Consider the following 26,283-nt stretch of genomic DNA (forward strand, 5'->3'; position numbering starts at 1 on the left):
TAATTAAAATGAAATTTGCATATTAATTTTACTTTTTTTTGGCTAAATGGCTTTCTCAAAATTTGATCGGATGATTTTGAGAAAAGGGGGCCGGAGAGGGAGGCTAATAGCCCTACAATTTTTTGGTTACTTAAAAAGGGAGTTTGGAACTTCTATGAAAGCACATCAATGTTATTGGAAGTTTTTTTTTCCTTTTCTTTAACATCACTTACTGAACTGACAGGAACATTATTTTTAGACAATATACAGCAATTTAACGTTTAGTTTTAATTCCATTTTCAAACAATACAAATTTTTAACAAAGCATATGCACACAAAAATTAAATACTTTACGAATTAGATAACTTTAAGCATCTTCGTCTCTTCAACCATCCGCTGTTAGTGCAAGAAGAAGCTTTTTGAAATCCCCGGATGTCTCTCCCTAAAAAAAAACAACACTTTGTTGAAGAAAATAACATTCAAATCAAACCGTCAGTTAGTAGCAAAAATATTTTGGGGTCAAATCCTTTAACCTTTGTACAAATAACCATATAAATACGAGTATTTCCTTTATTTTTCACTCAAAATGCTTTCATAATAAAAGGAGAACTATCAGCCCCTCCATAATCACCCTATCACCTCCTAGCACCATCCATAATATAAAATTAGTTGAAATATATTCTTTGAGACGAAGGAAAGTCAGGGTATACAGCCATTTCAGAAGTATATCTGTTATGGTAGCAATTTTATTTTCCTTTCTTTAAAGGACAATATTTAGTCAAAGCGTTTCCATTTAATTCTATTCAATTCTAAAGTGCAGGAATTAGATGCGTAAATAAAACTTTCGAAAATAATGTTTATAACTTTATGATAATTTATGTAGTTTGTTGAAAGTTCTTTTTGAGTTACCTAATCAATAAATGATTCGCCAATTTACTGTCATAGGCAGGGCAATAGCACTGCCTAAGTAAAGAGCCAAACCACCAAATAAAAGCAAAAATATTGTGGGTACTCGATCCTTTAAGCTTTGTACAAATGAATACGAGTTACTTTATAGAAGTAAAACGATATATCAACCAAAATTAGGAATAATCAAAAGTTACTTTATAATGAGGTTAATAGATAAACGCAATCATCAGCTGATTTATCAGACCAAATACCGCTGGAACAATGGTATGAACACTTTACTTCAGTATTTTCTGTCAAACCCACCATCAACTGAATTGAGTTATCGTGAATTGTTATATAAGCATTTTTCACAGTTGAACCCATATAAAAACCTAGTTTGATTTCCTCCATCTTCGGTTTTGATTAAAATTAGATCACTAAAATGTGGGATGGCCCCAGGTCCAGATGATTTGTTATCAGAGCACCTTTTGTATGGTACAACAAAACTACTAGAACATCTTACGTTATTATATCAAGTAATAGTAATCCATTATTATGTCCCTTCTTTGATGGGAGAAGGTAGAGTAGTTTGTATACGCAGGAAGGGCAAGGATCCTTCATATTGTTCATCATAACACTTTGTTCTGTTATTAGTAAATTATTTGAAAATATTTTACCCCCATATTTATCAACAAAATGTGATGTGGTTTTTCATCATCAGTTAGGTTTTCGAAGTGGTCTTGGGGTTCAAAATGCACACGCCATATTTCTAGAAATTTTTGAACACCATCATAACTTTAAAAAATAACTATTTGTGTGCGGAGTTGATATTTCAGAAGCGTTTGATAGTATGTTGCATAACCATGCTTTTTATCATTTTTGCGTGGTGGAGTGAACTCATTTGTAAGCCAGTGTTTGAAGGGTTGGTAGGATATTTCCTCTGTGAGAATTTTTTCGGGAGGGCACCTTTCAGACCAAATTTCTTTACGTCGTGGAATAAAACAAGGGTCAGTTCTTAGCCCCTTTATATTTAATAACGCATTTAGAACAGCCATACGGTACCTACCCCCATATGTGATTGACGGTAACAACATTAGCCACTTGTATACTGATGAAATTTTTTTATTTTCGGACAATTTAATATCAATACAGAATGTAATCAATATATTACATTCATATCTGCGGGAGATAGGATTAGAGATTGAATCTACTAAAACAGAATTCCTAGTGAAAGGCAATAACAGTGATTTCCAGCATCATTCAATTAGGGTGGGATCACTTTATATCTTTAACAATGATTCCATTAAATACCCTGGCTTGCTTTTTGGCCCGGCAATTAAAGCTACGCGGGAGCTGATGTTATCGTCTGTACTGGGAAAACTTAGGAAACCTTATAGCCTGCTAGTCAGGATGAAAGGTCGTTTTGATAAACAAAAAATTGCTATATTTTATAATTCAATGTTTGCACCTCATGTGTTTTTCATTGTTCCAGTTTTGAAGTTTTTAAGAAAAAGTAATACAAATATTTTCTTGCAGTTGTCAACTTTAAGAAGCCAACGGCAGTCTCTATGGTTCAAAAATAGGTATATTATACGATAATTCGGAATATTTGATATTACTGTTAAAATGGATCAAGAATACGACCGACTTCTTAGACGATCTGGAGAAAATAGAATAAATTTTCCCCTTAATTGTCTCGTTTAATGGAAAAATAGTTTTGTCGCCATTGCTTTAGTGAAACAGCTATTAATGCGTTATGTATTATGAGTGTTTATGCGTTACGTTTTATCAGTGTTTGTAGTGTTATGCGCTAATGAGCTATCAGAATCAATTTTGTAGAGACGTCTTAGCTGTTGAGCGCTAACGTCTCCCTTGTGTCGCCCTGGGCATCAGAAGTATCATTTTGTGTTTTTCAGTGTACTTTTTATGTTGGTCCTGGTAGCCACGGTGTGTAATTGTTATTTCTGTATGACAAAAATCAATTATTATTATTGTTATTATTATTAAAATATTTTCGTAATAAAAGACGAACTATCTGCCCCTCACCATCCATATTAACTGACTTTTCCTGACGTCCAGCTTCACGTTTGGAACCATACTGAACTAGTGGCGGGACCTCTTTGACAGGGATTTTGCTGACCACTTAACCATCTTATTAAATCTTTGAGAGGATCTGCAATGAAGTATGCTGCAGTCTCAAACACAGCCAACCAAGCTTGACTTTCAGCTGGCGCAACGAAAACTCAAATAATGCGTAGAAATGTTAGGAAGCTAGCTGCCCTACCTTTTAAAGCTGATGCTGGTATTTCCAAGGACATTGAAGATTCAAACACCTACCACGCGTATTTCTTGCACTGGAAACACCTTTGGCAATGTAAAGAACGAATAGAGAAACCGAGCGTAATCTCTGAAAGTTAAACTCCAGCTATTTAACAATAACGTTCGCTTTGAGCTGATGTGAGGATGAGAATTTTTGGCATTGACTTGAGCAGATTGAAAAGGGAATTAAAGGATTTGCAAATAATTTTTTTCTCATGTGCGTCTTTGATATTCACCGACCGGACAGGATCACTAATTCCTTTATCCGGGAAAAAACGAAATAGCTAATAATGACCGATAAAACTTAAAGCACTCAGTGGTGTTAATGAGGAGCACATGGTAAGAATGGGCAAAGACCACCTATCCCATGGTGTTTTTTGTTGGATCCGTTCCAGAAATCAGAATGGTGGACGACAAAAAGTAAAATTCGGACGTTTTCTCGAGAAGTATGTTGCGCTGTGAAAGTCGTCCTTGGTATTCCCTTTTGTTCAAAACGCTAGAAAAGCCGCTAGAAAGGCCATGGTCGCCTTGTGTGCCAGCAAGTGTATGAATACCTAAGTCTAAGTTAGGTCGTATCTTCGTTGTGGCTATTCAGGCAAAGTCACCCGTGTTAATTTACTTTTTCAGGTAGCCCCTGTCTCTATTGATGCTTTTTAAGGTTCAAAAAGGCAAATCAGGCGAATTTGGAGTGGCTTTTCAGATAAGTCTGTTTTTCGCCGAACGAAAAGCTATTTTTACTTGGCCGACTTCACCTGAAAAAACCATAATGAAGACAGGGCTTAAGCTACCTTTTGTTGCTTAAATAGACAACAAGAACCTTGATTTATTATTTGTTAGCTTGATTTTGTTGTTGCTTTTTTTTACCAAGGGTGATCCAGTCATTCAAGTGCTTGTCAGATACTGATAGACGAATCAGTAGAGTTTAACTCTACTTTCAGTTATTTTCAGATATCAGATCTTTCAGATATTAAGAGACGAATCAGTAGTTTAACTCTACTGATTCGTAGACAAGCACTTGATCACCCTTGGTAAAAAAAAAGCAACAACAAAATGAAGCTGACAAAAAATAATCACGCAGTCATGACTATAATTTTCGTGAGAAGTATACCAAGTATCGTATTTTGGATTTTGAGGCTTTAAATAATCAATTATGGGTTCTCAGACATGATGAATTATATCGAATCCTGTCTGCTGTTTTTATTGAATTATCCGAAGTTTCTTATGCTCATAAATCATTGTTAGTAACTTTAAATTTGTTGAGTTATGAACATTTTGAATCTGCATTAAAAGCAGATTTATGCAAAAAAGAAAAAAAAAATCTTAAATGGTAGCAATAGCTGTTACTTTTGCCATTTTAGAAAACAAAACTGCCGTTTGTTTTATTGTTGAAAAGCTTGTCCAAGACAAAAGTTCTTCAGAGAAAAGTAAAGAGCGAAATTAAGCTCTACTAGGAGCAGAAATAAAACTATGTAATGAGTCAGGATTAAAACAAACAAAAATTATTAAGAATAAATGAATATAAGGGATCTAAAAAAAAAAAAATTAAAATGAATTATCAAGTTAAGCTTACAACAAGCAACAAAAATCACAAATAAAAGTGAAATTACCACCACTCTAAACCCTGTAAAAGATGGAATTTCATTTGCCCTTTTCTGGAAACGGTTTATACATTGAACAGTGCTTTTCAATAACAACAACGTAAAGAAAATAGTGATGCTATTAAAGGATCCGGGTTGCAGGGGTATCTATCCACTTACTAATACAAGTAAGTACTGCCACAATTAAGATTGGCACTACCGCCCCCTAAAACCCCGTCAAATGGTCAGTGTTGCGTTTACTAAAAAGCATATATATTTTGAACCGAGTGTATTTTATTAGTTAAAATATTAATAAAAACAACTTAAAATACAAAAACTAATTAAAATCTCAAAAAAAAACTAATTTTAAAGCAACTGCATCCGTCACGTTTAACTTATTTTCTTTTCATTAAAAGACAGTTATTTTGTCAAAACGTTTCCATTTAATTCTGTTCAATTCTAAAGTGCAGGAATTAGATGTGTAAATAGAGCTTTCGAATATAATGTAAATAACCTTATAATAATTTATTTAGTTTGTTGATTTTTTTTTGAATTAGCTAATCAATAAATGATTCACCAATTTATTGTCTACCATTGGCAGCGCAATAGCGCTGCCTAAGTAAAGAGCGATGTGGGAACTATGTATTTTTTTTTACCAAGGCACTTCGTATAGGAAAGTTGTTGTACAAGCTTCGAAAGGAGCTAATTCAATTCCAAACTGAAAGTTCTTATGCCCTTCTTAAGGGTCTAAAGTGATTGGAGGGCAACTACAACACCCATCTCCCCGTGCGCACCATTCCTCGAAACACATTAAATCAAAGATTTGTGATAGCCCTTTTATTCAACATAGATGAATGGTCACGTCTTTGGGGATGTCACGTCCCCCCCGCCACCGTCGTCAGGGCAAAGGCTGTGAGTTATGCAATTTTTCCATTGTTTACTTATAGTATATGTTATTGAGAAAGGTGGGCATGTTTGACCTTTACTTTCCAGAAAGACGAAGGGCATTCAGGTGAGCCTTTCAGAGAGTGTGAAACTAAATCAAAACACGTTACGTAGTATACTGAGTATACTACATAATTTTTGACAAAAACACTCGGTTAAAATGACCAGCCAGTTGGTAAAATGTCTTCCCCCCCCCAAAAAAAAAAAATTTGGATAGTAACGCCCCTGACAACTACTCTAACTAATACTTTTATTGCACCTACTTGTAAGGCTAAGAGCATTAAGATGACAATTTCAGGAAGTTTTGTGAGTGCAGCTCAGGAAGCGCAGCTCTTCCTATGACAGTTTCAATGTCATAGGAAGAGCTAAGTATATTAAGTTGAAACTTCTAGGGCTTAATGAGGGGGATGTTCCACTTGCCAAAAGGCAATATGTTAATACTACTGCTGCTACTAGTACTAGTGCTATTAATTTTAATGCTATACTAGTCCTACAACTAATACTACTACTATGACTGCTATGGCAACTAAGCCTAAGGGCATGAAGGCTAAATTTCAGGGAGTGTTGAGGGGAAAATTGGAACTGAATGACAACACGCCGTCTGTAAGCAGGTTGTCAAAAGGGCGTGTCAGCAATGTCTTAGGAACGATTTGATGTGAGAAGTTAAAACTTACAGGGCGTGTTGTGGGGGATGTTGAACTAATCGAAAGCCTATATTTGCATCATAATCTTACTGCTTCTACTAGTACTGCTACTACAACTGCTACCATTACTACTACTACTACTACTGTTAGTACTGCTATTACTACTACTGCTACTAAAGCTAAGGCTACTACTAGTAATTCCACTTCTACTAATACTACTGCTAATACTATTACTATTAGTACTACTACTACTGCTACAAAACCTAAGGTTGTTAAGGCGAAAGTTTTGGGACATTTTGGAATAGTATTGAACTAAATCAAAACACACTATGCGCATACAGTTTGTAAAGAGGACTTATCAGCAATGCTTCAGGAAACATTTATGGTATAAAATTACAAATTTAAGCGGGTGTTGGGTGGGGGAGGCTTAAGAAAACTAAAGGTGCTATCTGCACCTATGTAGGGGGTGTTTGGCACCCAAGATCTAGGGTCTACCTAAGATTCATAAGACTGGAGCCCCCTTCCGCCTCCTTGTGTCAACTTTTAGATAGAGAAATTAAATTGAGAAATTTCACGTTTGAGGAAAGTTCAATTCTTTGTAGTTTCGATGTTGTTTCCATGTATTCAAATTGTGACTTAAAAAGGTGTGAGGACATTTTAAAAAGTAAATTAGAAAAGCACTTTGATTTAATACAAGATGTGACTCTAGCCAGTTTGGATATTGAAGTCATTATGAAACTAATTACCCTAGTAAATGAATTTTCTTTTTATTTTGGTTTTAGAGGGGATTTTTATAGACAAATTTTTGCGTTATCTATGGGGGCTTCTCTATCTCTTTTATTGGCAAATCTTTTCATAGATTCTATTGAAACCTCCTCTATACACAGTTTTAAAATCTCCCCTTGTTTCTGGGGTAAGCTTATGGATGATATGGTTTTCGTTTGGAAACATGGATTGGACTCCTTAGACCTATTTTGTAAGCATTTGAATAGTTTTGATAGCAATATTAAATTTACAGTTGAGTTTGAGGAAATTAATAAATTACCTTTTCTGGATATTTTATTAATTAAAAGGGATTTCAATTTACTTTTCTCGATTTATATAAAACTTAAGCACAATGATAGGTATTTGAATTTAAATTCTTGCCACCCTATGTCGGTGAAACGGGGGGTTGTGATTTCACTAGTGGATATAGCCTTTAGAACTTGTTCCCAGGAATCTCTGGATTCGGAATTATTATACTTGAGGGATATTTTGTTTCGTAATAATAACCCACTTAAATTCATTGACAAATTAATTTAAAATAGACGTGTTAAACATAATAGTATGGTTATTGGGGTTTTTCAGTCTTCAGATTTAAATGTATGAAAAAGCTTCATTTCATCGCCATATGTACCTGGCTTGGGTGAGAAACTTTCACGGATTTTGTGTAAATTTAACATTAATGCATGTTTCCAATCGTTGAGACCAATGGGTATTTTTTTTTTCTGGGAAGGATTTAACCCGGGGAAATTTAGTATGTGGGGTGTATAAAATTCCGTGTTCTTGTGGGAATTTCTGTATTGGTAGGACTCACCCACAATTTGTTGAAAGATTTATTGAACATCAAAATTCAATAGAAAAAACCCTACCAATAAGCAAGCCTCCGGAAACTTTTGTTACAGGCTTAGCAGAGTAGAGATGCCATAATATCTCCTACTGGGGCTCCTTATATGGGCATAGAACCACGTGGTTTATGGACTTTGTCAGTGAGAATTTGAAAAACAAGAATTTTTTCACGTGTTTGGATGGTTTTATGGTTTTTGTCAGTGAGAATTTGAAAAAACAGAAATTTTCTCACTTTCATGGATGTCAACAGCAATTCATGTCTGTTTTATGGTGTTTGTCAGTGAGAATAGAAAAACAGTATTTTTCTCACTTTACTGTCAGTCATTAATCAAATTGTTTCCGGGCAAAGTTTAGTAATGTCTGACAGGTACTGCTCCAGGAATAGATCCAAGTCATTAATGTCTTTGCCTCGGGAACAGTTCTACTGGTCGAACTCCAAAGGATATTAATAACCCCAGGCCATGGAAACAATTAGGCAAGAAACATCTTAGCGATGAATTGTTTTCGCGCGCGAGAAGGTTTCCTATTAATTTGAAATGCGTTAGCACAGAGATGCCAATAACATAGAAACACGCTGAATTTGCGTTTAGGGATTATTTGGGCGAAGCTGTTTTAGACAGGTTATGGAACTATTTCGGCGAAACAGATAGAGACATTTTAAAAGAAGATTTTTGAAGAGATTTTAGAAGAGAATTTAAAGGTGAAACTCTGTGGTCGTTATAATACACAAGTTTCATTTGAACAGTGTTGTGAGGTCCTCTAACCCAACGCCAAAGGGTTCCAATCCTCCTACCCCAGCCCCGAAGAAAGCTCCCGGTCCTCAAAGGCCCCCCCAAGCTCCCAAAGACCCTCCACCGGTCCCCACATGTCTCCCCGGCCTCTAACTGCCCCCCGGACACTCAAAGGTCTCCCAAGCTCCCAAAGGGCCACCGGCGCCCCCAAAGGCCCACTCCAGACCCTCAAAGGCGAGCCCCGGGCCCCCCAAAGTCCCATCATTTGACCAACAGCCCCACAGGGTTCCAACTGCCCACCTCCTGTACCCAAAGGGAGACCACGCTTCCCCAAGGCCTCCCAGACCTCCACAGGCCATCATTCGGTCTCCAAAGGTCCACCGGGCGCCCAAAGGACCAATCGGTCCGCAAGTGACCCCCCGACCCCCACAGGTCCGCCCTGGGCCCCCACAGGCCCTCCCCCGGGCCCCCAAAGTCCCCCCGGCATCCCAAGGCCCGCCCCGCGCCCCCAACGGCCCCCCCAACCCCCCAAATCCAACTACCGCCTCCCACGCTCCACCCCCCGGACCCAAACGTCCCCCCAGCTCCCCAAGAACCACCGACCCTCAAGGGACCCACCGACCCACAAAGGCTCTCCCCGAGCACCCGTCTTTCGTTGATGTGTATTGTCTGAAACCTATGATTTGGGATGTGTAGTTTGCTATTTCAGGCTCTTCTGAGATATGGTGTCATAGTATGTACTAGGTGAATGGTGTCAGAAACCAATAATGTGGGATGAGTCATTTGCCATTTCAGGCATTTATGAGATAGGTGTCCTAGCATTTAGTTGATGTGTGTTGAGTGAAAATTATGTTTTGGGAGTTGTAGTTTGATAGGTTTGACTTTTCTGAGTTGGATTTCTTAGTCTTTCATAGGTGATTGGTGTCTGAAACCTATGATTTGGAATGTGTAGTTTGCTATTTTCGACTTTTCTGAGCTTGATTTCTTAGACTTTCATAGGTATGCGTTGTCAGAAAACTATGATTTGGGATGTATAGTTTGATATTTCAGGTTTTTCTGAGCTAAGGTTGTCTAGTATTTTGTAGGTGAATGAAGTATGAAACCAATAGTCTGGGATGAATAGTTTGCTATTTTTCACTTTTCTGAGCTAGGTTTCTTAGTCTTTCGTTGGTGTATGTTGACTGAAACCTAGGATTTGGGATATGTAGTTTGCTATTTTTGACTTTTCTGAGCTGGATTTCTTAGTCTTTCATAGGCGTGTGTTCTCTGAAACCTATGATTTGGGATAGGTGGATTGCTACTTTTGACTTTTCTGAGCTGGATTTCATATCCATTCATAGGTGTTTGATGTCTTAAAAAAATAGATAGTGATTAATAGAATGCTATATATTAGTGTTATTATATATGATTATAAGAATTTCCTATTTTATTTTTGTCTGAAAAATATTATTTGGTATCTGTAATTTGCTATTTCCGACTTTTAATAACCGGATTTCTTAGTCTTTCGTAGGTGTGTGGTGTCTGAAACCAATGATTTGCGGTGTCTGGGTTGCTATTTTTTTTACTTTTCTTAGTTAGATTTCTTAGACCTTCATGGGTGTGTGTTGACTAAAAACTATGATTCGGGATGGTTAATTTGCTATTTTTGACTTTTCTGAGCTAGATTTCTTAGCCTATCATATGTGTGTCCTTTCAGAAAATTATGATTTGGGAGGTGTAGTTTGCTTTTTGGACTTTTCAGAGCTAGGATTCTTAGTCACTCATAGGTGTTTATTGTCTGAAACTTCGAGTTTGGGAGGAGTAGTTGGCTATTTCAGACTTTTCTGAGCTGAGGTTTCTTAGTATTTCGTAAGTGTATGCGGTCTGAAAATAAAGTTTCTGGATGCGTAAATTACTATTTATGTATTTTCTGATTATGATCTCGTAGTATTTCAGCTGTTTGTAGTGTCTAAAACTTCTAGTATGTGATGAGTAGTTGGCGATGGTCGACCTTTACTAGATAGTTTTATTAGACTTTCATATGTATGTTTTGTCAGAACAGTTCGATGTGGGATGTGTAGTTTGCTATTTAAATCTTTTCAGAGCTAAGGTTTTCAAGTATTTCGTAGGTGAATGTTGTCTGAAACCAATAGTTTGGGATGTGTAGTTTGCTATTTTCGACTTTTCATAACCGGATTTCTTAGTCTTTCGTAGGTGTGTGATGTCTGAAACCTATGATTTGGTATGTAGGGGTTGATATTTCAGGCTTTTCTGAGTTTGATTTCTTAGTCTTTCATATGCGTGTAGTGTCTGAAACCTATGATTTGAGGTGGGTGAATTGCTACTTTTGACTTTTCTGAGCTGGATTTCTTAGCCTTTAATAGGTGTTTGTTGTCTGAAACATATATTTTGGGATGACTACTTTGCTATTTTTGACTTTTCTGAGCTAGGTTTCTGAGCCATTCATAGGTGAGTGTTGTCTGAAACCTTTGATTTGGGATCTGTAATTTCCTATTTATGACTTTTCATAACGAGATTTCTAAGTCGTTCGTAGGTATGTGATGTCTGAAACGTATGATTTGGGGATGTTTGGGTTGATATTTTTTGACTTTTCTGAACAGGATTTCATAACCATTCGTAGGTGTGTGTTGACTGAAACCTATGATTTGGGATGGTTAATTTGAAATTTTTGACTTTTCTAAGCTAGATTTCTTAACCATTCATAGACGTATCCTTTCAGAAAATTATGATTTGGGAAGCATACAAAAACTTATACATGCACACAAAAACTTACATCCACACAAAAACTTACATTCACACAAAAACTTACAGATACACACACACACACAAAAAAAACACACACAAAAACAATAAAGAACACACACACATTCACAAAATTAAACAAAAAAAAAAAATGACACACACACACACACACACAAACACAAAAACTAACACATGAACAAAAAAAAACTCACACACACACTCAAAAAAACTTACATACACACACACTCACAAAACTTACACATTAACACACGAAAACTTACACACACACACGACAAAACTTACACACACAAAAACTTACACATGCACACGAAAACTTACACACACACACACACGAAAACTTACACACACACGCCAAAACTTAAACATACACACACACACACAAACTGACACATACAAACACACACACGAAAACTTACAAAAGCACACGAAAACTAAATACCACACAAAAACTAACAAGCACACGAAATCAAACACACACACACACACAAAAAACTTACACACACACACAAACACACGAAAACTTACACACACACGCCAAAACATACACACACACAAAAACATACACACACACAAACACACACACAAAAACAAACAAAATAAAACAAAAAAACTCACACACACACACGCCAAAACTTACACACATACAAAAACTTACAAACACACACACAAAAACATACATAAAAACTAACACATGAACACAAAAAATAAAAAACAAAAACTAAAAAAAAAATACACACACAAAAAAAAAAAAACAAAACAAACACACACACACACGAAAAATTACACACACACGCCAAAACAAACACACACAAAAACTAAAACACAAAAAAAAAAACAAACACAAACAAACAACCAAACACACACACAAAAACAAAAAAACACAAACACAAAAAAAGAAAAACACACACACACACACACACACACAAACAAACCCACACAAAAAAACAAACACACAAACACACATACATACACAAAACTCACACACACACACAAACACACACAAACTAACACAAACACACAAAAAACTTATATCCACATTCAATAGCTTATACAAACAAAAACTTAAACCCACAAACAAAAAATAACACTAATTAACAAAAAATTACACACACACACAAAAACTTACACACACACACACGACCAAATACACACACGAACACAAATACACACACACACAAAAACTTACACACACACACACACACACACACACACACACACACACAAAAACTTACACAAGCCCAATAACACTAAAAATCACACAAAAAATAATACAAACACACACTAACTCTTACACACAAACTAAAAATATGAAACCCAAAATATCAAATACAAACAAAAACACAAACACACACACACACAAAAACTAACACAAACACTCAAAAACTTACACACACACACACACACAAAAACTTACACACAAAAACACTTACACACACACACACACACACACAAACATACACCCACACTCAAACACTTACACACAAACAAACACTCACACACACAAACACAAACAAACACACAAAAACACTTACACACACACACACACACACGAACACTCACTCACACACACAAAAACTAACACACACACACTCTCGCCAAAACTTACACACACACAAAAACTAACACACAAAAACACACACACACACACACACACACACACACACACACACACAAAAACCAACAAAAGCACACGAAAACTTACAAGCACATAAAAACTTACATTCACACAAAAACTTACACACACTTTCAAAAACTTACACGCACACACAAAAACTTACACACACACACTAAAACTTACACACACACAGACACACAAAAACTTACACACACAAAAACTTACACAAACACACACACACACACAAACACTCAAAAACAAACACACACACAAACACACTAACACACACACAATAACATACACAAACACACACACCACCAAACAAAAACAATCAAAGACACACACAAACACACGAAAACTAACGCACACACACAAAAACACAAACACACACACGCCAAAACTGACACACGCACAAAAACTTACACACACACACACACACACACACACACACACACAAACACAAACACACACACACAAAAACCTACATCTTCAAACGAAAAATTACAATCACATAAAAACTGACATTCACACAAAAACTGACACACACTCTCAAAAACTTTCTCTCACACACAAAAACTGACACACACACACTAAAACTTACACAAACACACACATCAAAAATTACACACACACTCAAAAACTTACACACACACACACATACACACAAACACACACACACACACACACAAACAGACACACACAGAAAGACACACAAACAAACACACACCCACAAAGACCATCACCAACAAAGACACCCAAACATAGTCACACACACACACACACACACAGAGACATACATACAGAGACACACATACAGAGACACACACACAGAGACACTCACACACAGAGACACACAGAGGAGGCTAACCTAACCTAATCTAACTTAACCTAACCTAACAATATTTTTTCTGATTTTGTGTGTTTTCGCAAGAAAATAGCTTGTCTTTAGCAAACTTAGCCATAGCTAGTTGAAACTCTTCATTAATATCTTCATTTTTAGTATAATTGTGAGGGTAATAATGGAACATTGAAAATTCTTTATGAGTTTGTGTGTTTTTGAGAGGAAATAGCTTGTATTTATAAAAAATAGCCGAATATAGTTGAAACTCTGCATATATATCTAAATTTATATAATAATTGCATATGTAATAAAGTAACACTTAAAATTTTTTTCTGATTTTGTGTGTTTTCGCAAGAAAATAGCTTATGTTTAGAAAACATAGTCATAGATAGTTGAAACTTTGCATAGCTATCTTCATTTTTATTCTAATTGTGTAGTTAATAAAGTAACATTGAACATTTTTTCTGATTTTTTTTGTTTTCACGTGAAAACAGTTTTTCTATAGAAAACTTATCCAGAGATCGTTTAGACTCTTAATAATTATCTTAATTCTATACTAATTGCTTTTGTACTAAGGGGACATTGATCATTTTTTCTGATTGTATGTTTTTTCGCATGTAAATAGCTTTTGTTTAGAAAACTTAGCCATAGTTAGTTGAAAATCTGCTTAAATATAGTAATTTTTAATCTAAGTTTTTATTTAGTAAAGTAACATTGAAAATTTTTTCTGATTTTATGTGTTTTCACAAGAAAATAGCTTGTCTTTAGAAAACTTAGCCATATCTAGTTGAAACTCTGTATAGATATCTTCATTTAGGTCTATGTGAGTAGGTACTAATGGAGAATGTGTGTCTCTTTGTGTGTGTCTCTCTGTGTGTGTCTCTGTGTGTGTGTCTCTGTGTGTGTGTCTCTCTGTGTGTGTGTCTCTGTGTGTGTGTCTGTGTTTTTATGTCTTTTGTTTTTATGTGTCTTTGTGTGTGTCTCTGAGTGTGTGTGTGTGTGTCTGTCACTGAGTGTGTGTCGGTCTGTCTGTGTCTCTGTGTGTGTTTGTTAGTGTGTTTGTTTTTTTTTGTTTGTGTGTGTGTCTTTGTGTGCGTTTGTGTTTATGTGTTAATGTGTGTGTGTGTATAAGTGTTCTTGAGTGTGTGTAAGTTTTTGTGTGTGAGTGTAATTTATAGATAGTTAGTGTAATTTTGTGTAGGAAGTTATTTGTTTATGTTAATGTTTGTTTTATTTCGCTTATTTTGGTTTTTGTGTGTGTGTGTGTGTGTGTGTGTGTGTGTGTGTGTGTGTGTGTGTGTGTGTATTTGTGTTTGTGTATTAATTTGTGTGATTGTGTTTGTGATTAAGTGTGTGTTTGTGTTCTTTTTTGTTCGTGTGTGTGTGTGTGTGTGTGTAAGTTTTTGTGTGTGTGTGTGTGTGTGTGTGAGTTTTTGTGTGTTTGTTTTTTTTTTTTTGTGTGTGTATTTTTTTGTGTGTGTGTGTGTGTGTGTGTGTGTGTAAGTTTGTGTGTGTGTAATTGTTTGTGTGTGTGTGTGTGTGTGTAAGTTTTTGCGCGTGGGTTTCATTTTTTGTGTGATAGTTTGTTTTTATGTGCTTTTTATTGGTCGTGTGCTTTTTCTTGTTTTTGTGTGTTTGTTTGTGTGTGTGTGTGTGTGTGTGTGTGTGTTTGTGTGTGTGTGTATTTGTTTGTGTGTGTGTTTTTGTTTGCTTTTTGGTGTTTTTAATTGTGCATGTGTGTGAGTATTAGTTAGTGTGTGATAGTGAGCATGTAAGTTTTTTTGTTTTATTATTTTTTTTTGTGTGTGTGTGTGTGTGATTGTGTTTTTTTGTGTGAGCGTGTGTATGTAAGTTTTTGTGTGTGTGTGTGTGTGTGTGTGTGTATTTGTGTGTTTGTGTTAGTTTTTGTGTGTGTGTGTGTGTGTGTAAGTTAGTGAGATAGTGATTTTGTTTTTGTGTGTGTGTGTGTGTAAGTTTTTTTGTGTCTATGATTTTTTTTGTTTATTTTTTTTAGTGTTATTTCATTTTTTAGTGTGTGTGTGTATTAGTTTTTGTGTGCATGTTAGTTTTCTTGTGTTTTTGTTTGTTTTTGTGTGTGTGTGTGTGTGTGTGTGTGTGTGTATGTTTTTGTGTGTGTGTGTTTTTGTTTGAATGTGTGTAATTGTTCGTATGTGTGTGTGTAAGTTTTTGTGTTTGTGTTAATTTTTTTGTGCATGTGAGTAAGTTATTGCGTGTGTGTGTAATTTTTATTGTGTATAAGATATTGTGTGTGGATATAAGTTTAGTGTGTGTGTGTGTAAGTTTGTGTGTGTGTGTGTATTTTTGTGTGGGTGTGTAAGTCCGTTGGTAAGTGAGTGTGTGTGTGTGATTGAGTGTGAGTGTTTTTGGGTTAGTGTGCGATAGTTTGAGAGTGAGTGTGTGTGTGTGTTAGGGTGTGTGTTTGTGTGTTTGAGTGTGTTTTTGTTTGTGAGAGTGAGTTTGTTTGTTTGTGTGTTTGTGTGTGTTTGTGTTTGTGTTTTTGTGTGTTTGTTTTTTTGTTTGTGTGTGTGTGTTTGCGTTTGTTTTTATTTTTGTATGTGTGTTTTTTTTGGTGTGTGTGTGTATTTTTTCGTTTGTGCGTGGTTATGTATTTTTTGTGTGTGTGTGTGTGTGTTTGTATTTGTGAGTGCGTGTGTGTGTGTGAGTTTTTGTGTTAATGTGTTTTATTGATTTTATGTGTGTGTGTGTGTGTGTGTAATTTTTTTTATTTGTTTAATTTTTTTAGTTAGTGTTTTTTTTATTTATTTTGTTTCTGTTTTAATTTTTATTTTATTTTTGTTTGTGTGCGTTTTTTATTTTGATTGTTTTTGATAGTTTTTGAGTGTGTGTGTGTATTTTTTCTTGTGTGTGTGTGTGTGTGTCAGTTTTGTGTGTGTGTGTGTGTGTGTATGTTTTTGTGTTCTTGTTATTTTTTGTGTGAATGTTAGTTTTCTTATGCTTGTGTTTGTTTGCTTGTGTGTGTTTGTGTGTGTTAGTTTGTGTGTGTGTGTATTTTTGTTTTTTCGTGTGTGTGTAATTTTTAGTGTGTGTGTGTGTGTGTTATTTTTAGTGTGAATGTTTTATTGTTGGTGTGTTTAATTCTTTGCGATTGTTTGTTAGTGTTTGTGTGTGTTTTTGTTAGTTTTGTGAGTGTGTGTGTGTGTTAGTTTTTGTGCGTGTGTGTGTGAGTTTTTTTGTGTTCTTGTTTTAGTGTTTGTGTGTGTGTGTGTGTGTGTGTGTGTGTAATTTTGTTTGTGTTTTTAATTTTTTGCGTGAGTGTTTGTGTTTTAGTGTGTTTGTGTGTGTAAGTTGTGTGTGTGTGTATGTGTATGTGTAAGTTTTTTTGTTCATTTAAGTTTTTGTGTGGATGTAAGTTTTTGTGTGAATGTGTAAGTTTTTGTATGCTTCCCAAATCATAATTTTCTGAAAGGACACGTCTATGAAAGATTATGAAATCTAGCTTAGAAAAGTCAAAAATAACAAATTAACCATCCCAAATCATAGGTTTCAGTCAACACACACCTACGAATGGCTATGAAATCCTGCTCAGAAAAGTAAAAGAATATCAACCCACACATCCCCAAATCATAGGTTACAGACATCACACACCTACGAAAGACTAAGAAATCTTGTTATGAAGAGTCATAAATATGACATTACAAATTCCAAATTATAGGTTTTAGACACAACTCACCTATGAACGGCTAAGAAACCTAGCTCAAAAAAGTCAAAAATACTAAAATAGTCATCACAAACTATATGTTTCAGACAACATACACCTATGAATGTCTAAGAAATCCAGATCAGAAAGTTCAAAAGTAGCAAATCACCCACCCCAAATCATAGGTTTCAGACACTACACACCTATGAAAGACTAAGAAATCCAACTCAGAAAAGCCTGAAATAGCAACCCCCACATCCCAAATCATAGGTTTCAGACACCACACACCTAAGAGAGACTAAGAAATCCGGTTATGAAAAATAGAAAATAGCAAACTACACATCCCAAACTATTGGTTTCAGACAACATTCACCCACGAAATACTAAAAAGCCTTAGCTCAGAAAAGCCTGAAATAGCAAACTACACATCCCAAATCATAATGTTCTGACAAAACATACCTATGAAAGGCTAAGAAACCTAGCTCAGAAAAGTCGAACAGAGCCAACTACTCATCCCAAACTCGAAGTTTTAGACACTACACACCTCTGAAAGTCTAAGAGATCAAACTCAGAAAAGCCCTAAATAGTAATTTACAAATCCCAAATCATAAGTTTCAGACCGCATTCACTTACTAAATACTAAGAAACCTTAACTCAGAAAAGTCTGAAATAGCCAACTATTCATCCCAAACCCGAAGTTTCAGACAACAAACACCTATGAGTGACTAAGAATCCTAGCTCTGAAAAGTCCAAAAAGCAAACTACACCTCTCAAATCATAATTTTCTGAAAGGACACGCATATGATAGGCTAAGAAATCTAGCTCAGAAAAGTCAAAAATAGCAAATTAACCATCCCAAATCATAGGTTTCAGTCAACACACACCCATGAAGGGCTAAGAAATCTAGCTCAGAAAAGTAAAAAAAATAGCAATCCAGACATCGCAACTCATTGGTTTCAGACACCACACACCTACAAAAGACAAAGAAATCCGGTTATGAAAAGTCGGAAATAGCAAATTACATATCCCAAATCATAGGTTTCAGACAACACTCACCTATGAACGGCTAAGAAACCTAGCTCAGAAAAGTCAAAAATTGCAAACTAGTCATCCCAAACTATAGGTTTCAGACAACAAACACCTATGAAAGGCTAAGAAATCCAGCTCAGAAAAGTCAAAAGTAGCAATCCACCCATCCCAAATCATAGGTTTCATAGAACACATGCCTATGAAAGACTATGAAATCCAGCTCAGAACAGTCAAAAATAGCAAACTACATATCCAAAATCATCGGTTTCAGTCAACACACACCAACAAAAGACTAAGAAACCTAGCTCAGGAAAGTCAAAAATAGCAAACTATTCATCCCAGACTATTGGTTTCAGACTTCATTCACCTACGAAATACTAGAAAACCTTAGCTCAGAAAAGCCTGAAATAGCAAACTATACATCCCAAATCATAATTTTCTGACACCGCATACCTATGAAAGGCTAAGAAATCCTGCTCAGAAAAGTCGAAAATAGCAAACTACACATCCCAAATCATAGGTTTCAGACACCACTCACCTATGAAAGACTAATAAATCCAACTCAGAAAAGTAAAAAATAACAGACTACATATCCCAAATCATAAGTTTCACTCAACACTCACTAACGAAAGTCTAAGAAACCTAGCTAATAAATGACTGAAATAGCAAACTACTCATCCCAAACTATTGGTTTCAGACAACATTCACCTATGAAATACTAGGAAACCTTAGCTCAGAAAAGCCTGAAGTAGCAAACTACACATCCCAAATCATAGGTTTCAGACAACACACATCAACGAAAGACGGGTGTTCGGGGAGAGCCATTGAGGGTATGTGGGTCCCTGTAGGGTCTTGGGTCCTTGGGGAGCGCGGGTGACCTGGGGGGCCCAGGGGAGGGGCGTGGGAGTCGGGAGTGGGCTGGGGGCGGGGGGGGGGGCCGGTGGGGGCCCGGGAAGGGTGTGGGGAGGCCGGGGGGCCCTTGGGGGCCGAGGGGAGGGCCGGGGGGGCCCCAGGGAGGGAGGGGGGGGGTGGGGAGGTCACTGGAGGACCGTTTGGTCCTTTGGGAGCCCGGTGAACCTTTGGGGGCCGGGGGAGGGCCTTTGGGGGTCCGGGGGCCAGTTGGGAGCCTGGGGGACATTTGGGGACCGGTGGAGGGCCTTTGGGACCCTGTTGGTCTTTTGGGACCTCGATGGGCCTTTGGGGGGCCCGGGGATGGCCGTTGAGGGTCTGGGGTGAGCCTTTGGGGGCGCCTGTGGCCCTTTGGGAGCTTGGGAGACCTTTGAGTGTCCGGGGGGGCAGTTAGGGGCCTGGGAGACATTTGGGGACCGGTGGAGGGTCTTTGGGAGCTTGGGGGGCCTTTGAGGACCGGGGGCTTCCTTCGGGGCGGGGGTAGGAGGATTGGAACCCTTTGGGGTTGGGTTAGAGGACCTCACAACACTGTTCAAATGAAACTTGTGTATTATAACGACCACAGAGTTTCACCTTTAAATTCTCTTCTCAAATCTCTTCAAAAATCTTCTTTTAAAATGTCTCTATCTGTTTCGCCAAAATAGTTCCATAACCTGTCTAAAACGGTTTCGCCCAAATAATCCCTAAACGCAAATTCAGCGTGTTCCTTTGTTATTGGCATCTCTGTGCTAACGCATTTCAAATTAATAGGAAACCTTCTCGCGCGCGAAAACAATTCATCTCTAAGATGTTTCTTGCCTATTTGTTTCCATGGCCTTTGGTTATTAATATCCTTTGCAGTTCGACCAGTAGAACTGTTCCCGAGGCAAAGACATTAATGACTTGGATATATTCCTGGAGCAGTACCTGTCAGACATTACTAAACTTTGCCCGGAAACAATTTGATTAATGACTGACAGCAAAGTGAGAAAAATACTGTTTTTCAATTCTCACTGACAAAAACCATGAAACATACATGAATTGCTGTTGACATCCATGAAAGTGAGAAAATTTCTGTTTTTTCAAATTCTCACTGACAAAAACCATAAAACAATCCATAACCGTGACAAAATTCATGTTTTTCAAATTCTCACTGACAAAGTCCATAAAACCACGTGGTTCTATGCCCATATCTGGAGCCCCAGTAGGAGATATTATGGCATCTCTACTTAGCAGAACATATTTGGTTTCAACCAGATCACTTTGTAAAATTTGATGAGGCCTTAGCTATTTCAAATGACAAGGGGTACACACAATGGGCGAAAGAAGCCAAAAAAATCAAAAAACATATATTTGCTAACCTTTCGATAAATAGGGACACAGGAAATTTAAATACTGACCCAGTTAATGATAATCTTCTATAGAGTGAATCGACAGTCAATAAGAGAGTTAAGATTTTAAATAATCACCAGGAGACTATTTTACCTGCTAGACCAAAACGATTTGCTTCAGTAATAGCCAACAAAAGGATTATTTCGCAACAGAATAATTAAAGTAATTTCCAGTTGTTTTTTTCCTCAGTTACTCTGGTGTCCTCACTGAAGTAACTCTATAATAGCAACTTTTCCCTACGTGGATCAGTTTGTGCCAATTGTATATATATATATATATATATATATATATATATATATATATATATATATATATATTTGGTGGTGGTGGTTTTATTGTTTTTTTATCTTGTTCCTCTTGTGTTTCTGTCGTGCTGAAGACACCTTGTTTGGATACAGGCGAAATATCTGCGTTGTTTTACATTTTTCGTTTCTTTTCTCTCCACTGGCCACAGTCTCATTTGTTTTTTTTTTCACTGAGATTTCTCTCTTTGTTGGTTTTTGGAAGAAAAAAAACTCATAAAACACATACAAAACTTGTTTATATCCATTTTGTTACGTTCTTACGAGCCAAAAAAACATTTCGGGGGGGGGGGACGAGCCCCCCTACCCCCCCCCCCTCTGGGTACAGCCTTGACTGCAACTACAACTATAGCTACTGGACAAGCTAAGGTTATTAAGGTGAAACTTTCAAGGAATATTTAGACGAATGTTGAGCTAAATTAAAAAGTGCTAGGAGCATGTAGATTGTCAAAAGGTTGACGCAGAGATATCTCCTGAATAGCTTACATTATTGAGTCAGACCTTTCAGTGTAAGCTGTGGTGGATTTTGAACTAACCAGAAAACACTATGTCTGTACTGTTAGTAGTACTACTATGATTGGTGTAACTAATGACACTAAGGGTATTATGGTGAAACTTCTAGGGAATACTTAGGCAGAGTTTCAATTAAACGAAAAAGCTATATGCATGCAGGTTTTCAGAAAGGCATTTAAGCAATATCATAGGCGGCACAGTGCTATCATAGATAGCAATATCATACAAAATTTTAAAGGAGCTTATTCGAATGGAAATTAAAAATTCTAGTTCATTTTTTAAGAGTTAAAAAATTGGAGGGCAAGAAGCCCTCCTCAAAAGCCCATTAATTCTCCAAACACATCCAATCAAAATTTTGAGATGCTTATTTTGTTCAGCATAGTTGAGCGGTCCAGTAACTCTTTTTTTTAGGGATATTGGGTATGTCAACAATCCACAGTCATGTAATTTACCCATCATAACCGTCCTTCGCCATCTTTATTTTTTTAACACACCCATATATACTTTATTGTTCGAGGATTTGGCTCTCTACTTTTCCTTCTATCCTAAAACCAATAAGAGTTATACAAAATCTTGGAGTAAGGATTTTAGCCGGCATATCTCCATTTAAGTCTGTTCGACAAACTTACCCAACTTAAAAATTTTTGCAGTCTGCACGCCTTCGTGAGTTTTACGTATTTTGGTTTAATTTTGGACTGCAACAGGATGTTCAGTCTCGTTGTTTTGGTGATTTATTGTCTATTAGGTCTACTGTTCATTTTCACGATACAAGGGGTAGTGTTGACTTCTATGTACCTAAAGGTATTTATTCCCGTTCATGTTTTTCTGGTTTTTACAGAGGTACGCGGAAATGGAATAGTTTAGCTAGTGATATTAATATTATTAGAGACCCCAATATATTCAGAAAAACTATTAAGGAACTGCTTTTTCCTGAATATGAGTTTTGATTAATTGATTTATATATTGTGGGGGTTTTGTTGATATTATTTTCCCGGAGAAAATGTATAATATATGATATTCTTTTGTATATACTGTTTAGTGTAATGGTGCTAGTGGTGTCCGTGGCCAAGTGTTCTTTCTGTTTTAAGGATTTTGTTTTCTCTACATCCCCCTCACGGACATGGTTTGTTTTTTAGGGGAAGCAGCAATAATTTTTGTTTATATGTTTTGTCAGTGAATCCTATTCTCTCTATGTATATATGCTTTAACACTAAATTTTTCTTTAGAACTAAATCAAAAGGCACTGTGTTTATGCTGGTTAACAATATGACATCTCATTAATATCCCAAGAACGACTGAATTTATTAAGTTGAAACTTTCACGGCTACAACGATTACTACTTCTTCTCTTACAATTGACCTAGATAATAAAAAAAAGAGTGTAATTGTATCCAGATTGTCGGAAAGCATAGATATAATGTTTTGGGATTAGTGTTAAGTTTTATTTTTCAGGTCAACTTGAGTGTATACAACTGAATTAAAAAATACTATGTGTGTTCCAGAGTTTCAAAAGGACCTATGTTGTTAAAAATTCTTGAGAAATTGCTTCCAACGTACAAATAGTAAGCCAAACCATTGTTTCTTATAGAAAATATTGAAAAGATTTAATATATTCTTTTCTGTTTCCATGCAGAAAAAACTATGTCAATAAAAAAAAAGTTTAAAATACTTTTTCCACTGAATAAGCTTTCAAAGAAAAGTAAAGAGCTACATTAAACCAAAAATGAACAAAAATATAGTCAAATTATTTCCCAAGGGTAAAACTACCACAGATCACCCTTTAATAAATAAATGAATCCCAAAACGAGCAGAAATTACAATAAACCACCGAGTCAAACTCAAAATGAGCAAAAACTAAATTAAATAGGGCGGACAACCCCCATGCCTTCTGAAAACCAGAACATAATTTGGACTTTAAAATATAGATTAGTGTGAATTGAGAGTTTGATATATATATATATATATATATATATATATATATATATATATATATATATATATATATATATATATATATATAATGGTCATATTTATTCCTTAAAGTGTTATTAATTTTTATTCATTAAAGTCTAAAAACTGAAAACATTTATTTTGTTTTCATTACAGTGCATATTATGTTCTGGTTTTTAGAAGGCATGGGTGGCGGCAGCCACCCATGCCTTCTAAAACGGCATGGGTGCCACCCATTTATTTAAGTCTCTGCTCGTTCGTTTCGTTAAGTCTCTGCGTCTGTTCGTTTTGCGTTTGAGTCGGCTATTTATTGCAATTTCTGTTCGTTTTTGGTTTTGTTTATTTATACACTGAGGTTTATGGTATTATGGAAAATAATTTGACTTTCTACTCATTTCTGGTTTAATGTAGCTCTTTCCTTTTCTTTCAAAAATTTATTTTTTTGAAAAAGTTTTATTTAAATTAATGCATTGAAGCGGAACGTACTTAAAAAGAAGATCAGAGTCTGTTTAAGGGGGCAGAGGGGCACTTGCCCAGGGTGCAGAAATTTTTGGGGCACATAATTAAAAATAAATAATCTAATGGTTATAATCGCTTTGTCAGTTTCGAAATTTTATTTATATTAAATTAAAGCTAAGGGCGCAGTTAATAAATAAAAATAATGATGTATTATAACGCAGTATATTTTATTTATAACGCAGTAATAAACAAAAATCGGTTTTAATCTAGATTTTGCTCCGGGTGGAAGAGAGGCCAGAACCACCACTGCACAGAGGAGGCTAGTCAGCAGTTTTAAGTTCCATACGTTAAGTTATAGCATTCCTGCTATAAATTATTGCCTGAAATCATTTAGGATTTGAATTTTTTCTGGCGGTGCACAATAAAAAAAAGCAAATGAAACAAATGCTTGCAAAAGTTTCTATTGTCGTTCCCTCGCCGATGTAATAGATGAAATTTCATCTCAGAAAGTTGACCGATGTTGTTACGAGTATAAAAGTTCTTGAATGAAATTGGAGCGACCAATATCTTTCCAATGGTATCATAACTTTTCCCAATATATTAGCAAAATATTAGTTCCAGGAAATTTCAAGATATTATTGTCGAGGTAGTAGTTGCAATACCGTAGTCTATTGTACATTTTCCAGAAAACTAACTTGAATAACTCCTTGTAAATTACTATCAAATCAAGAATCGATTTTTTTTTTTATAATAGAAAAAATAAGTTTCGATATGTTCCCAGAAAAGCAAGAGTAGTCTAGGTTACAGAAAAGAAAAAATAAGATCTTGTGAATAGGGTAAACCCCCTTAGGCTGACACCCTAGTTAAATTTCACGATCAGCTTTCTTTATTATTTCAAATATTTTTTTCAGCTATACGAATGACACGTTTAGAAATAAACTCTAACATTAATTCCTGAAACTCTCTGGATGTTTTTATTCACCTTGATCGAGAATCTTCTTCTTAAATCCAACAGTTTGGGGTAACAAACTATAAGGAAGGAGCGACCAGGCTCAATAGTAACCGAAACTATAAAAAAACGGAATTTTGATACCTATATATATATATATATATATATATATATATATATATATATATATATATATATATATATATATATATATATATATATATATATATATATATATATATATATATATATATATATATATATATATATATATATATATATATATATATATATATATATATATATATATATATATATATATAAAAAAATATATATATATATATATATATATATATATATATATATATATATATATATATATATATATATATATATATATATATATATATATATATATATATATATATATATATATATATATATAATATATATATATATATATATATATATATATATATATATATAAAATTGGATTTTTATGCTGATTTTAAATATATAAGTCTTGTTGTGTTTAGTTATACCATCAATGGTTATGAGCCTGAGATAATTTGCCTGATTTTCGAAAAAAGGCGGAAAGACCCTCTAAAATTCATAGAATCTTAATAAAAATCCTACCATCAGATTCAGCATATCAGAGAACCCTACCGTAGAGGTTTCAAGCTCCTATCTGCAAAAAGGTGGAATTTTGTACTTTATGCCAGAAGAAAGATCACGGATGCATGTTTTTTTTTAGTATTATTATTTTCTAGGGGTGATCGTATCAACCCAGTGGGTTTTTTGTCTTGTGAGTCTTTTTTCTTTTATATATTTTTGTCTTGCTGAGGATGGCCCTTGGACATAGGGCCGAAATATTCATTCAAATTATCTCCACTATCTTGCAAAAAGATTACCCTATTGTTCTTCGTTTTTTGTTGTTGTGTGGGGGAATTTGCCAGAATTCCTATACGAAATTTCTTTATATGTCTTTCTTTCTCTTTACTGAATCAATTTTACGCGTGGAGCTGTTAAAAATAATTGTCCGGGGTAAATTTTCACCAGGATTGAATTTTCCAGAGGATATTTCCGTGGGAGGGGGATTTTTCTGTGGAGGTGGAGCCAGATTTCCTGGCGTTATTTGGAAAACGATCAGAAATTAAATAAAAATAAAAAAAAATTTCAACTGAAAGTAAGGAGTAATATTGAAACTTAAAAC

General features: G+C 35.5%; 1 protein-coding gene across 1 annotated transcript in view; it reads right to left on the reverse strand.

The window, feature by feature from the left end:
* Positions 1–252: 252 nt before the first annotated feature.
* Positions 253–26,283, reverse strand: part of LOC148956309 (annexin A13-like) — a 205,723-nt gene continuing 179,692 nt past the window's right edge. The window contains exon 7 of the mRNA XM_089090329.1: positions 253–421. Within this exon, the coding sequence (XP_088946455.1) occupies positions 365–421 (57 nt within the window). The 3' untranslated portion in view covers positions 253–364. The remainder of the gene's footprint in view (positions 422–26,283) is intronic.

This window comes from Artemia sp. Qi Xiang Cuo, chromosome 1, assembly GCF_049724085.1.
Source record: "Artemia sp. Qi Xiang Cuo chromosome 1, ASM4972408v1, whole genome shotgun sequence".
NCBI classification, from domain to species: domain Eukaryota; kingdom Metazoa; phylum Arthropoda; class Branchiopoda; order Anostraca; family Artemiidae; genus Artemia; species Artemia sp. Qi Xiang Cuo.